A 20,282-nucleotide genomic window follows, 5' to 3' on the forward strand; every position below is an offset into this window, starting at 1 on the left:
TTCCTACTAGAGCTTGAACATAGCAGTTTGAATTGAAGAGTCATATGCTTTTAAATCAACTCAACTCAAGAAAAACTATTTCAATTTGTTCAGTTGATTAGGTTGTGATGACAAGAGGTGAAAGAAATGTTCATAAATAAGGAAGCAAAACAATACATGTATATGTTTGTCATAACCCTACTTGAAATGCTATCTATATTTAAGTGCAACTCAAAAAATTTAGGACCAAATTCCATTTCCTTTTCTTATTTTTTCCCCTTTTCAATGAAATAAGTACAAAGAGAAATATAGTATTTTGTTAATTGGAGGTGAAAACATTTTAACTAACTGTACCAATCAAGAAACAAAATTGAAAATGTGAGTACAAATAGGAAAAGAATAAGAAAGGTCCTGCTGCTGCTATTCCTTTGGATAGCTTGGGACAGTTCTTTGTTACCAAGCTCCACATTGTGTGTAGCTTCAACAGCCTGTCAAAAAAAAAGATGAAATTTTGAAATCACCACATGGTAACATCTCTATCTAATTAACTTGTAAGATGATATTGCAACATTATATACAATAGAACCTAATACTCTATATAAGAATAACCTCTATCTTATTATAAAAAATTTTGGTCCCAATTTGGGTCAGTTATAAATAAGAATAACCTCTGAAATATAATTAGTTATACGTTTTTTTAAGTCCCATATTTAAAAAGTATACTTCTATAATGTAATAATTATGTATACACTCAAATAAATATATATATTATGTTATTTATTGTACTCAAAGGAGAAAATCAAAGATTTACTCCATATTTGAATTAATTGAATTACTTTTAAATATGTAATAGTTATTAGAGTGTTTTTGTTATTATTGTTGTTAAAGTTGATACTTTTGGGTATTTGATTTTTTTTTATATAAATACCTCTATTGAGTTATAACCTCTCAATAGAATACAATTAGTTTGGTTCCAAAAATATTTTTATACAAAGATTTTACTGTATGTATGTATATATATATAAATATATTTATACAGACTAAGACTGCCCATCTTAAAGTTGAAGTACAAGAACATAAGTACCATCGTGAGTAATACAATTAAGTTAGAAAATGAATTGTCCACTTCTCTTAGAAGAAAATTGGCCAGTCTTGAGTTTAAATCCATGCGTTAAGCTCTCTAATATTTCTATCATAAAATATTCGAAAAAAGGTCGAACGAGTTTATGTACCAAAATATTATTTTGGGAGTGGGGGCCAAAATATTAGTGTAAAAGTTTATGTACATGTATTTTCCCAAAATCTAAAAGAAAAAATGAACAAACATTTTACCTGATCGTATAGTTGTTCTATTTGTTTGGCTTGATGCAAAACATGTGTAGCCATGAGATGATTCAATGCTGACATTTCCACCATCTTAGTTTCGGTTTCTTGAACAGAATCTAGAAGGCTAGTCAGCTCGACCTGCAAATCAGCAACAAAAGCTTCAATTTTTAAGAGAGCATTAAAGATTGAGATTGCAGACATGATGAAACATAGAAAAATACACCACTGGTGGGCAATCACAATGATTACCTGAAGAGCACGTGTTTCATCATCCAAGAGCTGTTGCTTGACTTTTAGAGGCTCCGGTTGAAATTGATCAGCTTCTCTAGGCTCAAAATTGTTTAGTTGAGATGAATTTTCAGAACTTGGTTTGGTAATAATAGGCTTAAATTTTCTTCTTGGTATTGCTCTACTAATGGCTTCTTGGAAGCGAATGGCTCTCAGCTGATCAAACTGTGAGGTCACAGAGTGAAGCTTCTCACTCAAACTCAAAACCTGCAATCAAGATATTAGATTTAGAAAATAGCGATTGACCAAATTATAATATTTATCAATCTTAGTTTCTAAATAAGCTCAAGTAAGATATAAAAATGTGACAAGATCCTATTATCACCACAACATCATTAAGGAGCTGAAGTGGATGATTTCTGCCATTAAGCACGCCAGTTAACATATATGATATATAGACATGAATGATTAATAATATGCAAACTGCTACTTACCACCCCATGTTTGTGTGCTACAGTATCAACATTAGATTTATCAACCCGAATGCCAAGCCAGCCCGTTGAATTTGTTTCTTCATCATTTATGCTGTTTTTTAAAACATCAATTTGATCTTGGCATGCTTTAATAAAGGCACCAACCTGCATAAAATTGATTGATTGAATAAACAATTTCATTTTAAATATTTTTCATATGAGTACAAACCCACATCACACCTAGTTTTTTATTTCAAAGTTCTACTTTAATATTTTCATAATAGCTATATTCAAAAGAAAATTAGCTAAGCTCCAGGCAAGTGTAAACCGAACAGCATAAATGCACACATAATGAAACAATTACCACAGTTGGGAGATTTCCAAAGCATCTAAAACTTACACAGGCACTAACGAAGTTATAAATTATGAGGGAGAAAAACCATAAAAGAATGTAAGGCAAAAAGAAACCTATCCCAGAGAATAAATCATCTTCAAACAAACTTTGAAAGAAGATGTTGAAAGCATAAAATAAATTGTAAAGACAATAAAAATTTAAGTGGCAAATTCCCTTATGACAAAATATACTTTAACAAAACTGTAATATGACTTACTTCATGCTCAATGCTATCTCTCTCCTGCTCAGTAGTGCGATGTAGATCCACATAATCTTTACGATGTTTCAACATAAACTGTTCTAGTGTTTTAATGCTCTCAAGCTAATTAAGAAAAGAAAAACAAACGAGTCAACACTGAAACATAATTTATAAGAAATTTCCTCATAGAATAAGCAAGGCAATGATTCACATACTGTTTTCAGTGCGCCTCTAGTAAAAGCTGATCTTTGGCGAGGCTTGTGGATAATAAAATTTGCCAAAATGGTGGCCAATTTAGACTGTCAATTAGCAAACCATGTTAATCATAAAGATTTGACTGTAGCATAACCATATTATGAGCTATAAATGAATTTGAATAAATCAAAAAGCTTTGAAAACCAAACCTCATCATATCCCAAAGAAACAGCAGTGCGCCTCACGGCATCTTTAAAATCCTCAGTCCTGTCTCTGACTTTTGACATTCTTAATCATCAAGAATCAATCAAAACCTAACCCAAAAATTTCCACCAAACACTTTTACTCAGCAAGGACGGAGTATAAGAAATGATAAAAGAGCTATAGTTTCTTTTTCTCCCTCGATCTGGTATGCAAAAAATTGTTCCGGGTAAAAAAAATGTTTTCAAACAAATCTATCTAATTGTCCAATGTACAACTCTTATAACTAATCAAAAAAACCTAGACAGCTCAAATCATTAATTCAGAAAGTAACGACTAACATATCAGTAAATTCAAACAGCACTGCTAGCATTACTAAATCCAAAATTACTCAAAAATCAAAGAGTACAACACATTAAATTGATAAGATCAATGAATCTAGAATAAGCCTTTAACTTCCAAAAATTACAAAAAATAGAAAGCCACTAGTCTGTCCAGTTATCATCAGCATGTACTCTTTTGTTGATGCTACCAAAAGTAAAGCAAAAACAAAACTATGAAGCAAACCAAGAGAGCAATCCTTAAGGTGAGCCGTGCTCCACAAGCTCCATTGCTCATTTGCTCCAAGATGCTCCAAAGCAAAAAATATATTGAAATAAAATTTGATCTCCTCATCCTCTCCAGAATATTAGCAGATGTATGTATAGATCTTCTGAGAGTGAGCAAGAATCTCCAATTATAAAAACTAACACCCATAACTCCACATTGAATCTCCCCATCCCTCTCTATATCCCTATGTATGATTGCAATGCTCATATTTGTCCAAGCGCTTGTCATCTATCATAAAGAAACATCTGTGTCATGAGATCAGGCAATATTGGACATATATCATGCATTTACCTTACTCAGCCCTCTTTAACAGCATTGAAAAACAACACTGGAACTGGAAAAACTGTAAAACTCCCGTAGGAACCCTAACAAGGGTAACCTAGAATGAAGTTATGTCCAGGGTCGGGAGTGGGATTTTCACGTTTTTAGCCTCTCAGAAAATACAAATAAATGAGTGAAAATCAACATGGAAAAGATTAAAACCAGTAGCTTATTTCAAATTTTGCATAACCTTTCATTAGTAAGGATGCTATGTGAGAGTAATTCATACAAGTAAACATATAGAACGATGAATGCCAATAATACCAGCAATGAAAGATTCATTGCTATGATGTTCTTGTTGTCTACTCATTAACAGAATGAAATGGCCAATGTCAACAGACATTACACAAGAACAAGCAAAAAAGGAATAATGTGCTATAACTATTTATTCACGATTAACCATTGCCTTCAAGAATTTCTCAAACGCTCATATTCAATTACATCGATTTAACAACAAACTCTTTTCGACGAATCACGTGAAAAGGTTTTATCAATCTTCTTATTCCACTTGTGAGAACGATTACATGTTTATATATATATATAAGAATAAAACAGAATACAGAATATATAGAAATAAGTCTAACAACATTTGACTAAGTCAACCTAGCTAACAAACAAACTAAGTAAATATCTTAACTGGGAAGCGATATACATGCTAACAATTAAATACAACAAACTTAAGAGATAATGATAATATTAACATGCCCCCGCAAGATGGACTATCTGTGGGAGAGACCGATCTTGGATATTAATGATTCAAAACGAGAGATGAGAGGGACAAGCATGGGTTCCAAGGTACCAACAAGAGAGCCAAAGAGAAGTTTGTCTTGGCGTACCCAAGTGAGATAATTCGGGTTCGGTGCGGTCCCGGCAGAACCAGACGTTGTGGTGATGGTAGAAGAAGGTGCAGGATGGGTACCATCAAGAAATTTGAAGAGACCATAACCAATGAGTGTGGCCTCTATTTGAAGCTTCCAGGAGAGATAGTTTGTCGAGGTAAGCTTGAGAATGTTGGGTAAAGAAACGATGATGAGCGGAGTGTCTGGATCATCACCATTTGGAATAGTGTGGGAAGATTGATTAGGCATAACTGCTGCTAAAAAAAAAATTGTTTTTGTTGGATCAATCTGCTCTTGATACCATGAAAAGGTTTTATCAATCTTCTTATGCCACTTGTGAGAACGATTACATGTTTATATATATATATAAGAATAAAACAGAATACAGAATATATAGAAATAAGTCTAACAACATTTGACTAAGTCAACCTAGCTAACAAACAAACTAAGTAAATATCTTAACTGGGAAGCGATATACATGCTAACAATTAAATACAACAAACTTAAGAGATAATGATAATATTAACATCACGAACTCCAAAATCCCAGCTCAAAGATGTTATGAAGCATCAAATCCAGAAGAAAACTAGCAAATATAACAAGAAACTGCAACTCAAACTCGCAACCAAAACCCTAACTAAAACATATATAAATGAACGAGAATGAGAAGCATCGTACCGAACAAGAGATTGCTGGAACCGATTGGAGAACTCGCGAGCCATTTCTCAAGTGAGGATACAGTCACGATCAGTAGCAGCTGCAGAACTCGAGAGCTAAGGTTTCTGGTTCAGTACCCCGTTAAGCTGCCGAAAGAGGGAGAAAACCTGGAGTCGTTTGCTTGGGCTTGGGCTTGAGCTTGGTCCTGATCTTGGAATTGGGCTTGGGCTTTATGTAACTGGTAATTATGGCCCACTATTCCTCTGTAATGCTTCTTAAACTTCTTCTCTCTCTCCCCCTATTCTATTCCTAATTAAATTAAAATAAAAAACCCTGGCCATCTTGACTAGGGCTGAGCATAAAATCCAAAAAACCGAAAAAATCATGTACACCGACCTACCAAACACAGAAAAAACCAAAACCGTTTAAACCGAAAAAACCGCCAACGGTGCAAACCGCCACTGTTCGCTCGGTTTTGAAATTTTGGGTGAATCAACCAATAAAACCGAAACCGACCGAACATAATAATATAATATTATATAGTTATTAATTATTAAAAAATTTACTTTTAATTATGTTTCAAACTTTAAAATTTGTAAATATAATTATGTTCTATATATTTATGTTTTAAAAATGCACAAAAATGAATTTCAACAATCCAAAATTTTTAATTTTTTAACTAAAACTTTCAAAAAAAAAAACAATAATCAATTCGGTTTGGTCGGTTTAACCGACCAAACCGCGGTCCAAAACGGTCGGTTTTTTTTTAAAACTGGTTTGGTTCGGTCGGTTTTTGGATTGCACCAATCCGGACCGAAAACCGGATTTTTTGTTGTGAAAAAACCGCCCAAACCGACCGATGCTCACCCCTAATCTCGACCCATATATACAATCCGTAAATTTTGCCCTAGAAACCCTTCGCTGTGATTCCAGAGATCAAAGTCGTCTAGGGTTTCAATTACTTGCATATTCCTTCGTTCAATACAACAATGACTAGTGAGCTAGCTTGCACTTACGCTGCCTTGATTCTCCACGATGATTTAGTCCCAATCACTGTAAGACCCATTTCTTCTTTTTCTTCAATGTCATTACGATCAAATTCAATTTTTTTTGTTGTACATTTTCCGCTTAATCCTGCAATGCCCAGATCTTACTTTTATCCGAAATCTCAACCATTTCACATTAGTTCATATTTTTTATTTAGATTTGGTCATTTCTTGATAAATTTACATTTGTGAACTTGAAAGGCTGAGAAGATTGCAACTTTGGTGAGTGCTGGGAATGTAGTAATTGAACCTTACTGGTCGGGCCTTTTCGCCAAGCTGGCCGCGAAGAAGAACATTGATGACCTTGTTTTGAATGCTGGCTCTGGGGGAGCTGCTGCTCCTGCTACCATGGCCGCTCCTTCTGCCGGTTCCGCCGCTCCTGCTGCTGCTGCAGTTGAGGAGAAGAAGAAGGTACACATATCATTGCCCGTTATCACTTTTTGATATTACCTTGTTCATTTCATAGTTTGTCAACAATATAACTCAACCCCATGAATGCATTTTCAACCTTGTGAGATATGGTATGAATTTTAGATGTAGGAATTTCTTGAATTCTGTTTAGTCTTAGCTCCATTGTTAACATTATGGCTCTTGGGTTCTTGGTTTTACTGTCACTGCCTGCGACTTGTGGTTGAGCTCAAGTGGTTGTGTGTGTGTTTGTGAGTATAGAGGTTTGGGGTTCAAATCCAACTGGGACTAACTAGAAATGGCCAACTGTTTCTTATGAGATATGGCCAGCCTTGTGAGATATGGTATGAATTTTAGATGTAGGAATTTCTTGAATTCTGTTTAGTCTTAGCTCCATTGTTAACATTATGGCTCTTGGGTTCTTGGTTTTACTGCCACTGCCTACCACTTCTGGTTGAGCTCAAGTGGTTGTGTGTGTGTGTGAGTATTAGAGGTTTGGGGTTCAAATCCAACTGGGACTAACTAGAAATGGGCAACTGTTTCTTATGAAAAAAAATAGTTTCTTTTGGCATTGGACATAGATATGTACAATTATGTATGACCTTTGTATTTGACTTCACAAGCAATGGTATTAGATTAGATAGTTTCATTGGATTAGTCTCTACTTATTTGGCTTGCGCTGATGGGTTTTCTTTTCTTGATTTGTATGTGCAGGAAGAGCCAAAGGAAGAGAGTGATGATGATATGGGATTCAGTTTGTTTGCTAATCTTCTCATCAACAATTTGATTCCTTTTTGGTTTTTAGGCAGAAATAGGATTTTGTTAGACTCGTGAGACAGTTGGAAATTTTTACATCAAAGTTTTGGGAAATTACTTTTTGAGTTGGGTCATTTTTTGACAGCTTGACATAACTCTAATTGAATGTCTAGGCACTGAAAAGCTTATCTTCTCGATAAAAAATTATCAGTTTTGCTTTACCTTGTTTTGTTTTAAGAATTTGATGCATGCCTCCCTCCCCCACGTGGACTTTCTTTTGTCATATTTAGTGAAATTTAATTGTTTTTTTTTACCAAAAATAAAATATAGTTGTTGATAGTTCACGTAATAATGAGTTTTTTTTATTTAATCAAATTTAAGGTTTTTTTTTTCATACGTTACAAGTTTTAATTGATAATTATAAAAATTAAAATTCTACGTGACTCGCATATATTGTTAAATATATTACAAAATACATCTGAGAAAGATTTTCTTTTTTGAAATATATATATAGAAGGGAAAAATTCTTTACGTCGTATTATTTTTAAAAAAGTTTGCTTGACAGAACAGATTGAAGATTATCATTTTCTTAGAGTTATATTTACAGCTAAAATACCGCAACATAATTTATTTTCTTATACCTATTAAACTTTAATTCTACTTGTAAATTTCTTAGTACCCTCGATTTCTTATTCAATTTGGATTCTAATTTTTATTTTATTTTAAATTAAGTCAATCTAATATTTTAAAATAATATGAAATTAAGTTTAAAATGGAAATTAATTTAGTTTTTGCAAAAGTGCACAAAAGGTATAACCTACCTAATATAGGAAATTATAGTCCCTCTTTTTTTTTTTATTTGATTAAAGTTGTTCCCAATGGCTGCTTTAAAGTAGTCCAAATATAATTTTTTTTAGCTAAATGAATTAATATATACTTCATCCATGTAGTTAACATTTTTTTAATATTTTTTTTGTCTTTTTTTCCTCTCTCCCCCTTTAGCAAATTTTTTATTATTATTTATCTTTTTTAATATGTTTATTTGACTTTAACTATTAAATATAATATCTAATTGATGTAAAAGAAAATATAGAGTAGTTGATGTATGATATAATGTAAAAATGTGAGGTAAAATAGAAATGTTTTAGTTGATGTATGATATAATGTAAAAATGTGAGGTAAAATAGAAAAAGTAAGATTTTGATAGGGTATTTTGATAAATAAAGGAGAGTACCCATTGGGGGTGCTCTTGGAGTTCTTACACAAACCTGTTCTCCCGTCCAAACCTACATTCTCTTGTTGTAATGTATATACGTCTCCTTTTATGTCGGCCGACCTAAGATCTCACTTTCTCGCCCTTTCTTCTCCAAACTTTCAATGTTGGTAACCCGTCCTACAATCTTCACCAAGAAAGAAACTCATTCAAGGTGAAAAAAAAGTGATGAGAGTAAAAAGATAGGTAAGTAAGATAATGGGTTTAGTGGTTTATTTCGTTAGGGAGGTTTTCAAACAATGAAATGATATATCACTTTTTCTCTACTTCGATTGATTCTTTTAACAACCATTGTAACAAATCCCACCTACATCATCTGAGTCCTATAAATAAATGGATGGAACTAGGTGTAAATATAGCTTTATTGTTTTTAATTTTTTTTTTACATACATGCTCCTAGGATGAAATTTCAAAACTCACATAAATCATACAATAATACTTGTTGAGAAAGAAAAGGAAAAAAAAATTACAATTATGGTTGGGTCATAACCCATTCAAAAATGAAGTGAAGAAAGTTCCTAAGCTTTGGAGATGAGTGTTTGAGCTTGAACATAGCAGTTTGAATTGAAGAGTCATATGCTTTTAAATCAACTCAACAGTTGACATTACTAATTAGAGAGAAAAACTGTAACTCCCATTTACATTACAACAATTATGAAAAATAAGAGAAGATATTTTTATTCATACTTTTGAGTGCATTACAATGCTAACCGAATGCTAGAGCTATTAAGTAAAGTGGAAGAATAACTAATGAATATGCAACTATAACATTCATGGGCATTTCATTAGTATAATACCCATAGAATGATGCTAAATACAAGCAAACAATCACTAAAGTTATGAAAAATAAAGAGAAATTCATGTTTTGATGATGAATTTTATCTAGAAGGTTAAGAGATGAAGAAGTTGTGCAAATAAATGGTTGAAGGAACAAGTATTTATAGGACAAAAACTAGCCGTTTATGACCGTTGGTGAATAGTGTTCATGACCGTTGGGAGTATAGTTGTTTTCTATTATGGGATTTTAACAATTCTAAGTAGTTGAAGTAACCAACAGGTAGGAATAATTAATTTATGGGTGTTAGAGAAACTTTTTCAGAAAAGTTTGTGAGTCAAAAATGCTGGACTAAGTAATATAAGAAGATTGGGAAATTTTCATTTTTTTTACTATTCACCAGGTACTATTCATAGTGGGTCCCACAGTGGGGTCCGCAAGGGTCCCACAGCGGGGTCCACCCCATGGGTCCCACATGTTGATGCAGCAGTGACACAGTGATGACTTAAGCAAATTACTATGCTTGATATTTTGAATATGTTATTATTCCACTATGCTTATTATTTTTAATATTTTATTAGAATAGTATCCCAAGTTTTTCCTATAAATAGCCCTTCCAAAACTCATCTTGAAATCACAAAAAACCTCATTTCCTTTCTCTTACTCTACCCAAAAATATTCTTAACACCCTTCTAAAGTTCTAAACCTTGAAGATCTAGGCGAAGTTCTGTCCGAAACGATAGCCTACGAAAACCTTTTAGGTAAGCTCTTTCCCGAGCCTTTCATTTCAGTTATTTAGTTATTATATATGTATAGATTATTTTACTATGCCGTTATAGTGCCAAAATTTATATATAGATTAATTTTACTATGCCGTTATAATGTCAAAAGTTATATATAGATTATTTTATTATGCCGTTATAATGCCAAAAATTTATATATAGATTGTTTTACTATAATGCCAAAATTTATATATGGATTATGTTACCATGCCATTATAATGCCAAAATTTATATAGATTACTTTACTATGCCATTAAAATGCTAAAATTTATATATAGATTATTTTACCATGTCGTCATATTTTACAAATGCCAAAATTGAAATATAAACTATTTTTTTATGTATCTTTATAATACTAAACTTATATATAGGCTATGGTCACACTTTGGACTATTTGGACTTTTATTATATGACCTTATTCCCTATTATTATGGACTGATACTATGATCTGGACATTTCCATGTGACCATGACCACGACCACGACTTTTAGACCAGAACCTTCCCATGGACAAATATAGTATGACCATACGTCTAGACATAAAATAAACAATAAAATAAGAAAAATAAGAATAACAACTATAAACTAAAGTTACATCATGTAGATTTTATGTAAGTTAATAGTTTGTATTTTTATCAGGAAGCTAACAATTTCGGTTGTTTTATCAAGACGTAAGGTAAGTAGAATCCTCATCTACAATACAAGTCTTTTATGTGTCTTATGTGCATTTATATGCTTTATATGCTATCCTGCCATGTTCTTATGCATAAGTTATTTTCAAGAATGTTATATTTATTATGCATAAGCACGCTTAATGTTCACAAACAAGTTATTGAAAGCGTTAAAGTAGAGGTGCTGCTTGGGAGACCTACGTCCCAAAAATGTAAGGAGGGAGATGTACGTCCCTATATAATGAATGTTTATGAGGGAGAAATTCCCTATTATCATGTTTATGTTCAGGTGGGAATGTGATTCCCTATGTAATGCCGGCAACAGCATCCTCTAGGGCCCAAAAGAAAGGAAAGTGAAAGAAAGAAAGAAAATGCATAGCATGTTGCACGTTTATTTTAATGCATATGAGGTAGTTATTCTACTTACTGAGCCTTAGCTCATCAGATAATGTTTTGTATTGTAGGTAAGAGGCCCCAAATATAAATTGTTGATGAGTATACGTGGAGCCAACATGACTGTACATATGGGGCTGACCTAAAGGGAGTGGAGTTCTGCTATGCTATTTTATAAATAAACGAGAAACTTGACTTTATAACTATATTTCATTAAAAGTATTTTGTGAACTTTATAATTTACTTAAAGCTTTAAAAGTATTTCATGAACGTTGTAATTTACATAAAGCTTTCAATTTATCGGTTGGATACATCTTCATTTCTACGTTAAGGTGTAGTAACGCCACAAAAATTATTTATAAAAGTATTAAGATTTGTATGTAAGATAAAGTTTTTTATTTAGTTGTGAGTATTGTACGGTTTGAAGTTATGAACATTAGTTTATGTATTGTTTAATAAAGTTTTTGTAAATTCAGAATTTCAGTAGTGTTATATTCAGGTAAAACTTTGTTTTTTTTTTTTTTACACTATATATATGTATGTTAAGAATGGAGGTCGTTACAAAAACTATTTCAATTTGTTCAATTGATCAGGTTGTGATGACAAGAGGTGAAAGAAATGTTCTTAAATAAGGAAGCAAATCAATACATGTATATGTTTTTCCTAACCCTACTTGAAATACTATCTATATTTAAGTGCAACTCAAAAAATTTAGGACCAAATTCCATTTCCTTTTCTTCTTCTTTTTTCCCCTTTTCAATGCAATTAAGTACAAAGAGAAATATAATATTTTGTTAATTGGAGGTGAAAACATTTTAACTAACTATACCAATAAAGAAAAAAAATTGAAAAAGTGAGTACAAATAGGAAAAGAATAGAAAGGTCATGCTGCTGCTATTCCTCTGGATAGCTTGGGACAGTTCTTTGTTACCAAGCTCCACATTGTGTGTAGCTACAACAGTCTGTAAAAAAAAAGGATGAAATTTTGAAATCACCACATGCTAACATCTCTATCTAATTAACTTGTAAGATGATATTGCAACATTATATATAGTAAAATCTCTATATAAGAATACTCTATATAAGAATATCATCTATTTTATTATAAAAAAAATTGATCTCAATTTGGACCAATTATAAATAAGAATAACCTCTGAAATATAATTAGTTATACGTTTTTTAAGTCCCGTATTAAGAAAAGTATACCTCGATATAGTAATAATTATGTATACAGTCAAATAAATATGTATATTATGTTATTTATTTGTACTCATAGGAGAAATTTGAATCACTTTTAAATATGTAATAGTTATTAGGATGTTTTTGTTATTATTGCTGTTAAAGTTGATACTTTTAGATATTTGGAATTTTTTTTGTACAAATGCTTCTATTGAGTTAGAATACAATAAGTTTGGTCCCAAAAGTATTTTTATATAGAGATTTTACTCTGTGTGTATATATATATATATACTTATAATGACTAAGACTGCCCATCTTAAAGTTGAAGTACAAGAACAGAAGTACCATCAAGAGTTATACAATTAAGTTAGAAAATGAATTGTCCACTTCTCTTCGAAGATAATTGGCCAGTCTTGAGTTTAAATCCACGCGTTAAGCTCTCTAATCTTTCTATTAGAAAATATTCTAAAAAAGGTCGAACGAGTTTTCTTTGTACTCCTCCTACCTACATAACAATTGCTATAGTTTTTTTTTTCTAAAATGTTGTAGATTCAGAGTTAGGCGAGGAGTCTCATTTCAAAAAAACTCTTGGCATTCCTATTACAAAATCTATTAAAATGCATACAAGGGGAGGAAACAGCTACCTCGATATTTACAGATCTATCTGGTTCGAAAATATGACAAAATTGAAGACAATGGTGCAACACGTTGGCAGCCTATGGACTAAGTTTATGAAATCGTGGTGATCATAACCATAGAATTATCTCTTTGTTTTTATTTTGGGAGAGGGGGTCAAAATTTTAGCGTAAAAGTTTATGTACATGTATTTTCCCAAAATCTAAAAGAAAAAATGAACAAACATTTTACCTAATCGTATAGTTGTTCTATTTGTTTGGCTTGATGCAAAACATGTGTAGCCATGAGATGATTCAATGCTGACATTTCCACCATCTTAGTTTCGGTTTCTTGAACAGAATCTAGAGGCTAGTCAGCTCGACCTGCAAATCAGCAAAAAAAGCTTCAATTTTTAAGAGAGCATTAAAGACTGAGATTGAACAACACACAGGACAGACATGATGAAACATAGAAAAATACACCACTGGTGGGCAATCACAATGATTACCTGAAGAGCACGTGTTTCGTCATCCAAGAGCTGTTGCTTGACTTTTAGAGGCTCCGGTTGAAATTGATCAGCTTCTCTAGGCTCAAAATTGTTTAGTTTAGATGAATTTTCAAAACTTGGTTTGGTAATAGGCTTAAATTTTCTTCTTGGTGTTGCTCTACTAATGGCTTCTTGGAAGCGTATGGCTCTCAGCTGATCAAACTGTGAGGTCACAGAGTGAAGCTTCTCACTCAAACTCAAAACCTGCAATCAAGATATTAGATTTAGAAAATAGCGATTGACCAAATTATAATATTTATCAATCTTAGTTTCTAAATAAGCTCAAGTAAGATATAAAAGTGTGACAAGATCCTATTATCACCACAACATCATTAAGGAGCTGAAGTGGATGATTTCTGCCATTAAGCACACCAGTTAACATATATGATATATAGACATGAATGATTAATAATATGCAAACTGCTACTTACCACCCCATGTTTGTGTGCCACAGTATCAGCATTAGATTTATCAACCTGAATGCCAAGCCGGCCCGTTCAATTTGTTTCTTCATCATTTATGGTGTTTTTTAAAACATCAATTTGATCTTGGCATGCTTTAATAAAGGCACCAACCTGCATACAATTGATTGATTGATTGAACAATTTCATTTTAAATATTTTTCATGAGTACAAACCCACACCACACCTAGTTTTATATTTCAAAATTCTACCTTAATATTTTCATCACAGCTATATTCAAAAGAAAATTAGCTAAGCTCCAGGCAAGTGTAAGCCGAACAGCAAAAACGCACACATAATGAAACAATTACCACAGTTGAGAGATTTCCAAATCATCTAAAACTTGCACAAGCACTAATGAAGTTATAAATTATGAGGGAGAAAAACCATAAAAGAATGTATACTGGAATGAATGTGTGTGATAGACATTTTATATCATCGAATGGAGGTTATTAAAGCATTCATTCCAGTATACATTCTTTTATGGTTTTTCTCCCTCATAATTTATAACTTCATTAGTGCTTGTGCAAGTTTTAGATGATTTGGAAATCTCTCAACTGTGGTAATTGTTTCATTATGTGTGCGTTTATGCTGTTCGGCTTACACTTGACTGGAGCTTAGCTAATTTTCTTTTGAATATAGCTGTGATGAAAATATTAAGGTAGAATTTTAAAATAAAAAACTAGGTGTGGTGTGGGTTTGTACTCATGAAAAATATTTAAAATGAAATTGTTCAATCAATTAATCAATTGTATGCAGGTTGGTGCCTTTATTAAAGCATGCCAAGATCAAATTGATGTCTTAAAAAACAGCATAAATGATGAAGAAACAAATTCAACGGGCTGGCTTGGCATTCAGGTTGATAAATCTAATGCTGATACTGTGGCACACAAACATGGGGTGGTAAGTAGCAGTTTGCATATTATTAATCATTCATGTCTATATATCATATATGTTAACTGGTGTGCTTAATGGCAGAAATCATCCACTTCAGCTCCTTAATGATGTTGTGGTGATAATAGGATCTTGTCACACTTTTATATCTTACTTGAGCTTATTTAGAAACTAAGATTGATAAATATTATAATTTGGTCAATCGCTATTTTCTAAATCTAATATCTTGATTGCAGGTTTTGAGTTTGAGTGAGAAGCTTCACTCTGTGACCTCACAATTTGATCAGCTGAGAGCCATACGCTTCCAAGAAGCCATTAGTAGAGCAACACCAAGAAGAAAATTTAAGCCTATTACCAAACCAAGTTTTGAAAATCCATCTCAACTAAACAATTTTGAGCCTAGAGAAGCTGATCAATTTCAACCGGAGCCTCTAAAAGTCAAGCAACAGCTCTTGGATGACGAAACACGTGCTCTTCAGGTAATCATTGTGATTGCCCACCAGTGGTGTATTTTTCTATGTTGCATCATGTCTGTCCTGTGTGTTGTTCAATCTCAGTCTTTAATGCTCTCTTAAAAATTGAAACTTTTTTTGCTGATTTGCAGGTCGAGCTGACTAGCCTCTAGATTCTGTTCAAGAAACCGAAACTAAGATGGTGGAAATGTCAGCATTGAATCATCTCATGGCTACACACATTTTGCATCAAGCCAAACAAATAGAACAACTATACGATCAGGTAAAATGTTTGTTCATTTTTTCTTTTAGATTTTGGAAAAATACATGTACATAAACTTTTACGCTAAATTTTTTATCCCCACTCCCAAAATAAAAACAAAGAGATAATTTTATGGTTATGATCACCATGATTTCATAAACTTAGTCCATAGGCTGCCAACGTGTTGCACCATTGTCTTCAAATTTGTCATATTTTTGAATCAGTTAGATCTGTAAATACCGAGGTAGCTGTTTCCTCCCTTTGTATACATTTTAATAGATTTTGTAATAGGAATGCTAAGAGTTTTTTTGAAATGAGACTCCTCGCCTAATTCTAAATCTACAACATTTTAGGAAAAAAAAAAACTATAGCAATTGTTATGTAGGTAGGAGGAATACAAAGAAAACTCGGTCGACCTTTTTTTGAATATTTTCTGATAGAAAGATTAGAGAGCTTAACGCATGGATTTAAACTCAAGACTGGCCAATTATCTTCGAAGAGAAGTGGACAATTCATTTTCTAACTTAATTGTATAACTCATGATGGTACTTGTGTTCTTGTACTTCAACTTTAAGATGGGCAGTCTTAGTCTGTATAAATATATATTTTATATTACAGTAAAAAATCTATATAAGAATACTTTTGGGACCAGACTAATTGTATTCTAACTGAGAGGTTATAACTCAACAGAGGTATTTGTACAATTTTTTTTTTCAAATACCCCAAATTATCAACTTTAACAACAATAATAACAAAAATATCCTAATAATTATTACATATTTAAAAGTAATTCAAATGTGGAATACATTTTGTATTTTCTCCTTTGAGTACAAATAAATAACATAATATATATTTATTTGACTGGATACATAATTATTACTATATAGAGGTATACTTTCTAAATACGAGACTTAAAATATGTATAACTAATTACATTTTAGAAGTTATTCTTATTTATAACTTATCCAAATTGGGACCAAATTTTTTTATAATAAAATAGAGGTTATTCTTATATAGAGTATTCTTATCATCTTACAAGTTAATTAAATGGAGATGTTAGCATGTGGTGATTTCAAAATTTCATCCTTTTTTATTTGACAGGCTGTTGAAGCTACACACAATGTGGAGCTTGGTAACAAAGAACAGTCCCAAGCTATCCAGAGGAATAGCAGCAGCATGACCTTTCTTATTCTTTTCCTATTTGTACTCACTTTTTCAATTTTGTTTCTTGATTGGTACAGTTAGTTAAAATGTTTTCACCTCCAATTAACAAAATACTATATTTCTCTTTGTACTTATTTCATTGAAAAGGGGAAAAAAGAAGAAGAAAAGGAAATGGAATTTGGTCCTAAATTTTTTGAGTTGCACTCAAATATAGATAGCATTTCAAGTAGGGTTAGGAAACATATACATTTATTGCTTTGCTTCCTTATTCATGAACATTTCTTTCACCTCTTGTCATCACAACCTGATCAACTGAACAAATTGAAATAGCTTTTCTCGAGTTGAGTTGATTTAAAAGCATATGACTTTTCAATTCAAACCGCTATGTTCAAGCTCAAACACTCTTTTCCAAAGCTTAGGAACTTTCTTCACTTCATCCTTGAATGGATTATGACCCAACGATAATTGTAGTTTGTTTTCTTTTCTTTCTCAACAAGTATTATTGTATGCTTTACGTGAATTTTGAAATTTCATCCTAATAGGGGCATGTATGTGAAATTTTTATGAAAAAAAAGTTATATTTACACCTATAGTTCCAATGGATTATGACCCAACGATAATTGTAGTTTGTTTTCTTTTCTTTCTCAACAAGTATTATTGTATGCTTTACGTGAATTTTGAAATTTCATCCTAATAGGGGCATGTATGTGAAATTTTTATGAAAAAAAAGTTATATTTACACCTATAGTTCCATCCATTTATTTATGAGTAATGATATGTGCACCTTAAATATACACTCAAATATTGTACACAGTGATATGTTAGTTTAGCCTAGCCAATCACATTTCATTGTTTGAAAACCTCCCTAACGAAATAAACCACTAAACCCATTACCTTACCTATATTTTTACTCTTATTTTCTCTAACTCGTCACTTTTTTTTTCACCTTGAATGAGTTTCTTTCTTGGTGAAGATTGTAGGATGGGTTACCAACATTGAAAGTTTGGAGAAGAAAGGGCGAGAAAGTGAGATCTTAGGTCTGGACTGGAGAATTGGTTTGTGTAAGAACTCCTTAGAGTATCTCCAACCTTGACTTCAAAACCTCAATTCCTTCATTTTAAAGATCAAAATCATACAAAAATCATCTCCAACCCAACTTTATTTTTATCTTCATTTTAAAGAATTACACTATGCACATTCAATAATAAAGTTAGGCACTATTCATATAAAAGCAACAAAATAATACCTAAAATACCCTTAATAGTTTTGTTTAAATACATATATATCATTTTATATAATACTTTATGTTTTAATTATTTAATTTTATAATTATAAATCTGTTTTATATTTTATTTTTAGACTTATATCATAGTAATACATTAGATTAATATTATACTAATAAATTAAATAAATAAAAGTATATATAACAAAAATAAAAAACCAATAACTTGTCAAATTTAAAATTACAAAATACTAAGTGAAATTAACCATAATTAAATAACAACAACAACAATTTTTTTTTTTAAAATGTAATGTTTAATTTTCATAATGTAGGAATTTATGTTAAGTCCATTAATATTTTTTTTACTTGATATAAAATTATTATTACTTAATTATATACATTAATCTTAATGTATATGTTATCCAAAAAACAGGCACGGGGTGACGTGGCAGACGTTTTTAAACACATGTCTGACACCTGACAGATTTTTGTTCGACCATCGACCAGTAAGACCCACCTAGCGTGGCAGTTGTGTTTTCCTTACGATCAGCATGGTCGTACACTCCGCATATTTCAAGATGATCTTGTGGAGATCATAATCAATTCCGAGATTATCTCCAATGACTCCTGATTATCCAATTAATTAGGAGATAATATCTGTAACAAATTCATGTAATCCTCCTTGAGCCTATAAATAGAGAAAGATAGCTCAAGGAAGAGACTTTTGGCTTTTGGTTAATTGAAGTTATACACTTACGAGAGAATTAGAACTATTGTATTACAAATATATTGCTTATCCCTCTCAGGTTTGTGAAACTCAGAGAACCCTAGTTCTTTGATCACTCTTTTGAGATCTCATATCAATAATAGCTTAAGTGGACGTAAGTCATTACCAGTTCCTGGGGGCCGAACCACTATAATTTCTTGTGTTCTTTACTGTTTTTGTCATTATATTCATTCCAACGCATCTATCCACATCAAGCGTTTTGACTCCGTGTCAGTTGACCAAAACAAGGGTCAACAGTAAAATATTAATATTTATTAATTAGTTAAATTATTTATTGATGATTAAAAAGAAAAAAAAATATTTTTTTGAAGTAAAATTTGAAGTGGAGATTGAAGATGAAATAGTAATTTAAAGTGAAAAATGTGAAAAAATGAAGATAAAATTGATTTAAAATGTAGTTATAGTCGCCTTACAACTTTAATCAAATAAAAAACAAAAAAAAATAGGGACTATAATTTCCTATATTAGGTAGATTATACCTTTTGTGTCCTTTTGCAAAAACTAAATTAATTTCCATTTTTTATGAAAATAAATATTTAAATAAAAATCATAAAATTTTAATATATTTTCAAATATAAATTTATAATAAAAAAAATTAATAGAAACATACAATAAACTTAGTTTTACATTATATGATTTTATGAATATAATTTTAAAATATTAGATTGACTTAATTTAAAATAAAATAAAAATTAGAATCCTAACTGAATAAGAAATTGAGTGTACTAAGAAATTTACAAGTAGAATTAAAGTTTAATAGGTATAAGAAAATAAATGGTGTGACAGTATTTTTTTTTTGTCGGGAATAGAGTTTAATACTATTCAGATTGTAACGGAAAAAGAGTATAGATTGGAGGGGGAATTTCCTCCAACCAGCAAAACTCATCGTCTAGCCTAAGGGCATGCTTTACCAATCCATGGGTCGCATTATTAAACTTACGACTAATGTGTGACAGAGATGCCCTCAGAAAAGTAAACAATAAAGTTTTAATGTCTGAAAAAATAATCCCCAATTCATTTTGATATGCTAAGTTATTATTTAAAGCCAAAACAAGAGAAATGGCATCAGAAAAAACAACATCCAGCTGAAGTCCAAGCCTTTGAGCCCAATTTAGTGCGATCAACAGTGTTATAACTTCTGCTTGAAAGGCTGATAACATCCCTGCAATACAAAT

General features: G+C 31.7%; 3 protein-coding genes and 1 pseudogene across 7 annotated transcripts; 2 read left to right on the forward strand and 2 right to left on the reverse strand.

Moving 5' to 3' along the window:
- Positions 1–218: 218 nt before the first annotated feature.
- Positions 219–5,606, reverse strand: LOC133801249 (syntaxin-81-like). 5 transcript variants are annotated; one of them, XM_062239425.1, is made up of 9 exons: positions 5,443–5,606; positions 3,563–3,832; positions 3,004–3,108; positions 2,815–2,898; positions 2,618–2,722; positions 2,028–2,171; positions 1,555–1,800; positions 1,312–1,443; positions 219–467 (listed from the first exon to the last, which is right to left on the reverse strand). In XM_062239425.1, the coding sequence occupies exons 3-9, from the start codon at positions 3,079–3,081 to the stop codon at positions 324–326; spliced, it is 933 nt and encodes a 310-aa protein (XP_062095409.1). In that variant the 5' UTR covers positions 3,082–3,108; positions 3,563–3,832; positions 5,443–5,606; the 3' UTR covers positions 219–323. The 5 variants fall into 5 exon arrangements, with proteins under 5 accessions (XP_062095409.1, XP_062095410.1, XP_062095407.1 ...); XM_062239426.1 differs by lacking the exon at positions 3,563–3,832 and adding an exon at positions 4,762–5,018; XM_062239423.1 differs by lacking the exon at positions 3,563–3,832.
- A 712-nt stretch (positions 5,607–6,318) lies between these two features.
- On the forward strand, positions 6,319–7,852 carry LOC133801250 (large ribosomal subunit protein P1-like). The gene is made up of 3 exons (XM_062239428.1): positions 6,319–6,476; positions 6,669–6,878; positions 7,590–7,852. Exons 1-3 carry the CDS (start codon positions 6,411–6,413, stop codon positions 7,707–7,709), a joined length of 396 nt encoding a protein of 131 aa, XP_062095412.1. The 5' UTR covers positions 6,319–6,410; the 3' UTR covers positions 7,710–7,852.
- Positions 7,853–13,026: 5,174 nt separating this feature from the next.
- LOC133802523 (syntaxin-81-like) lies at positions 13,027–14,602 on the reverse strand (annotated as a pseudogene).
- Positions 14,603–14,768: 166 nt separating this feature from the next.
- LOC133800350 (syntaxin-81-like) lies at positions 14,769–17,287 on the forward strand. Its single transcript, XM_062238308.1, has 5 exons — positions 14,769–14,774; positions 15,086–15,229; positions 15,457–15,699; positions 15,825–15,955; positions 17,036–17,287. The coding sequence occupies exons 1-4, from the start codon at positions 14,769–14,771 to the stop codon at positions 15,843–15,845; spliced, it is 414 nt and encodes a 137-aa protein (XP_062094292.1). The 3' UTR covers positions 15,846–15,955; positions 17,036–17,287.
- The last annotated feature ends 2,995 nt before the right edge of the window (positions 17,288–20,282 follow it).

The sequence above is a fragment of the Humulus lupulus genome, chromosome 9 (assembly GCF_963169125.1).
Source record: "Humulus lupulus chromosome 9, drHumLupu1.1, whole genome shotgun sequence".
Taxonomy (NCBI): domain Eukaryota; kingdom Viridiplantae; phylum Streptophyta; class Magnoliopsida; order Rosales; family Cannabaceae; genus Humulus; species Humulus lupulus.

Bases quoted from the DNA above. Each gene is read 5' to 3' on its own strand.
- LOC133800350 (XM_062238308.1), top strand. The intron at 15,230-15,456 runs GTAAGTAGCAGT...TCTTGATTGCAG, and splicing joins TGGCACACAAACATGGGGTG to GTTTTGAGTTTGAGTGAGAA. The intron at 15,700-15,824 runs GTAATCATTGTG...GCTGATTTGCAG, and splicing joins ACGAAACACGTGCTCTTCAG to GTCGAGCTGACTAGCCTCTA.
- LOC133801249 (XM_062239423.1), bottom strand. From the start codon at position 3,081: ATGTCAAAAGTCAGAGACAGGACTGAGGATTTTAAAGATGCCGTGAGG. The intron at 2,723-2,814 runs GTATGTGAATCA...TTTCTTAATTAG, and splicing joins CTAGAGGCGCACTGAAAACA to CTTGAGAGCATTAAAACACT. The intron at 2,172-2,617 runs GTAAGTCATATT...AATTTTATGCAG, and splicing joins GAGATAGCATTGAGCATGAA to GTTGGTGCCTTTATTAAAGC.
- LOC133801250 (XM_062239428.1), top strand. From the start codon at position 6,411: ATGACTAGTGAGCTAGCTTGCACTTACGCTGCCTTGATTCTCCACGAT. The intron at 6,477-6,668 runs GTAAGACCCATT...TGAACTTGAAAG, and splicing joins ATGATTTAGTCCCAATCACT to GCTGAGAAGATTGCAACTTT. The intron at 6,879-7,589 runs GTACACATATCA...TTGTATGTGCAG, and splicing joins CAGTTGAGGAGAAGAAGAAG to GAAGAGCCAAAGGAAGAGAG.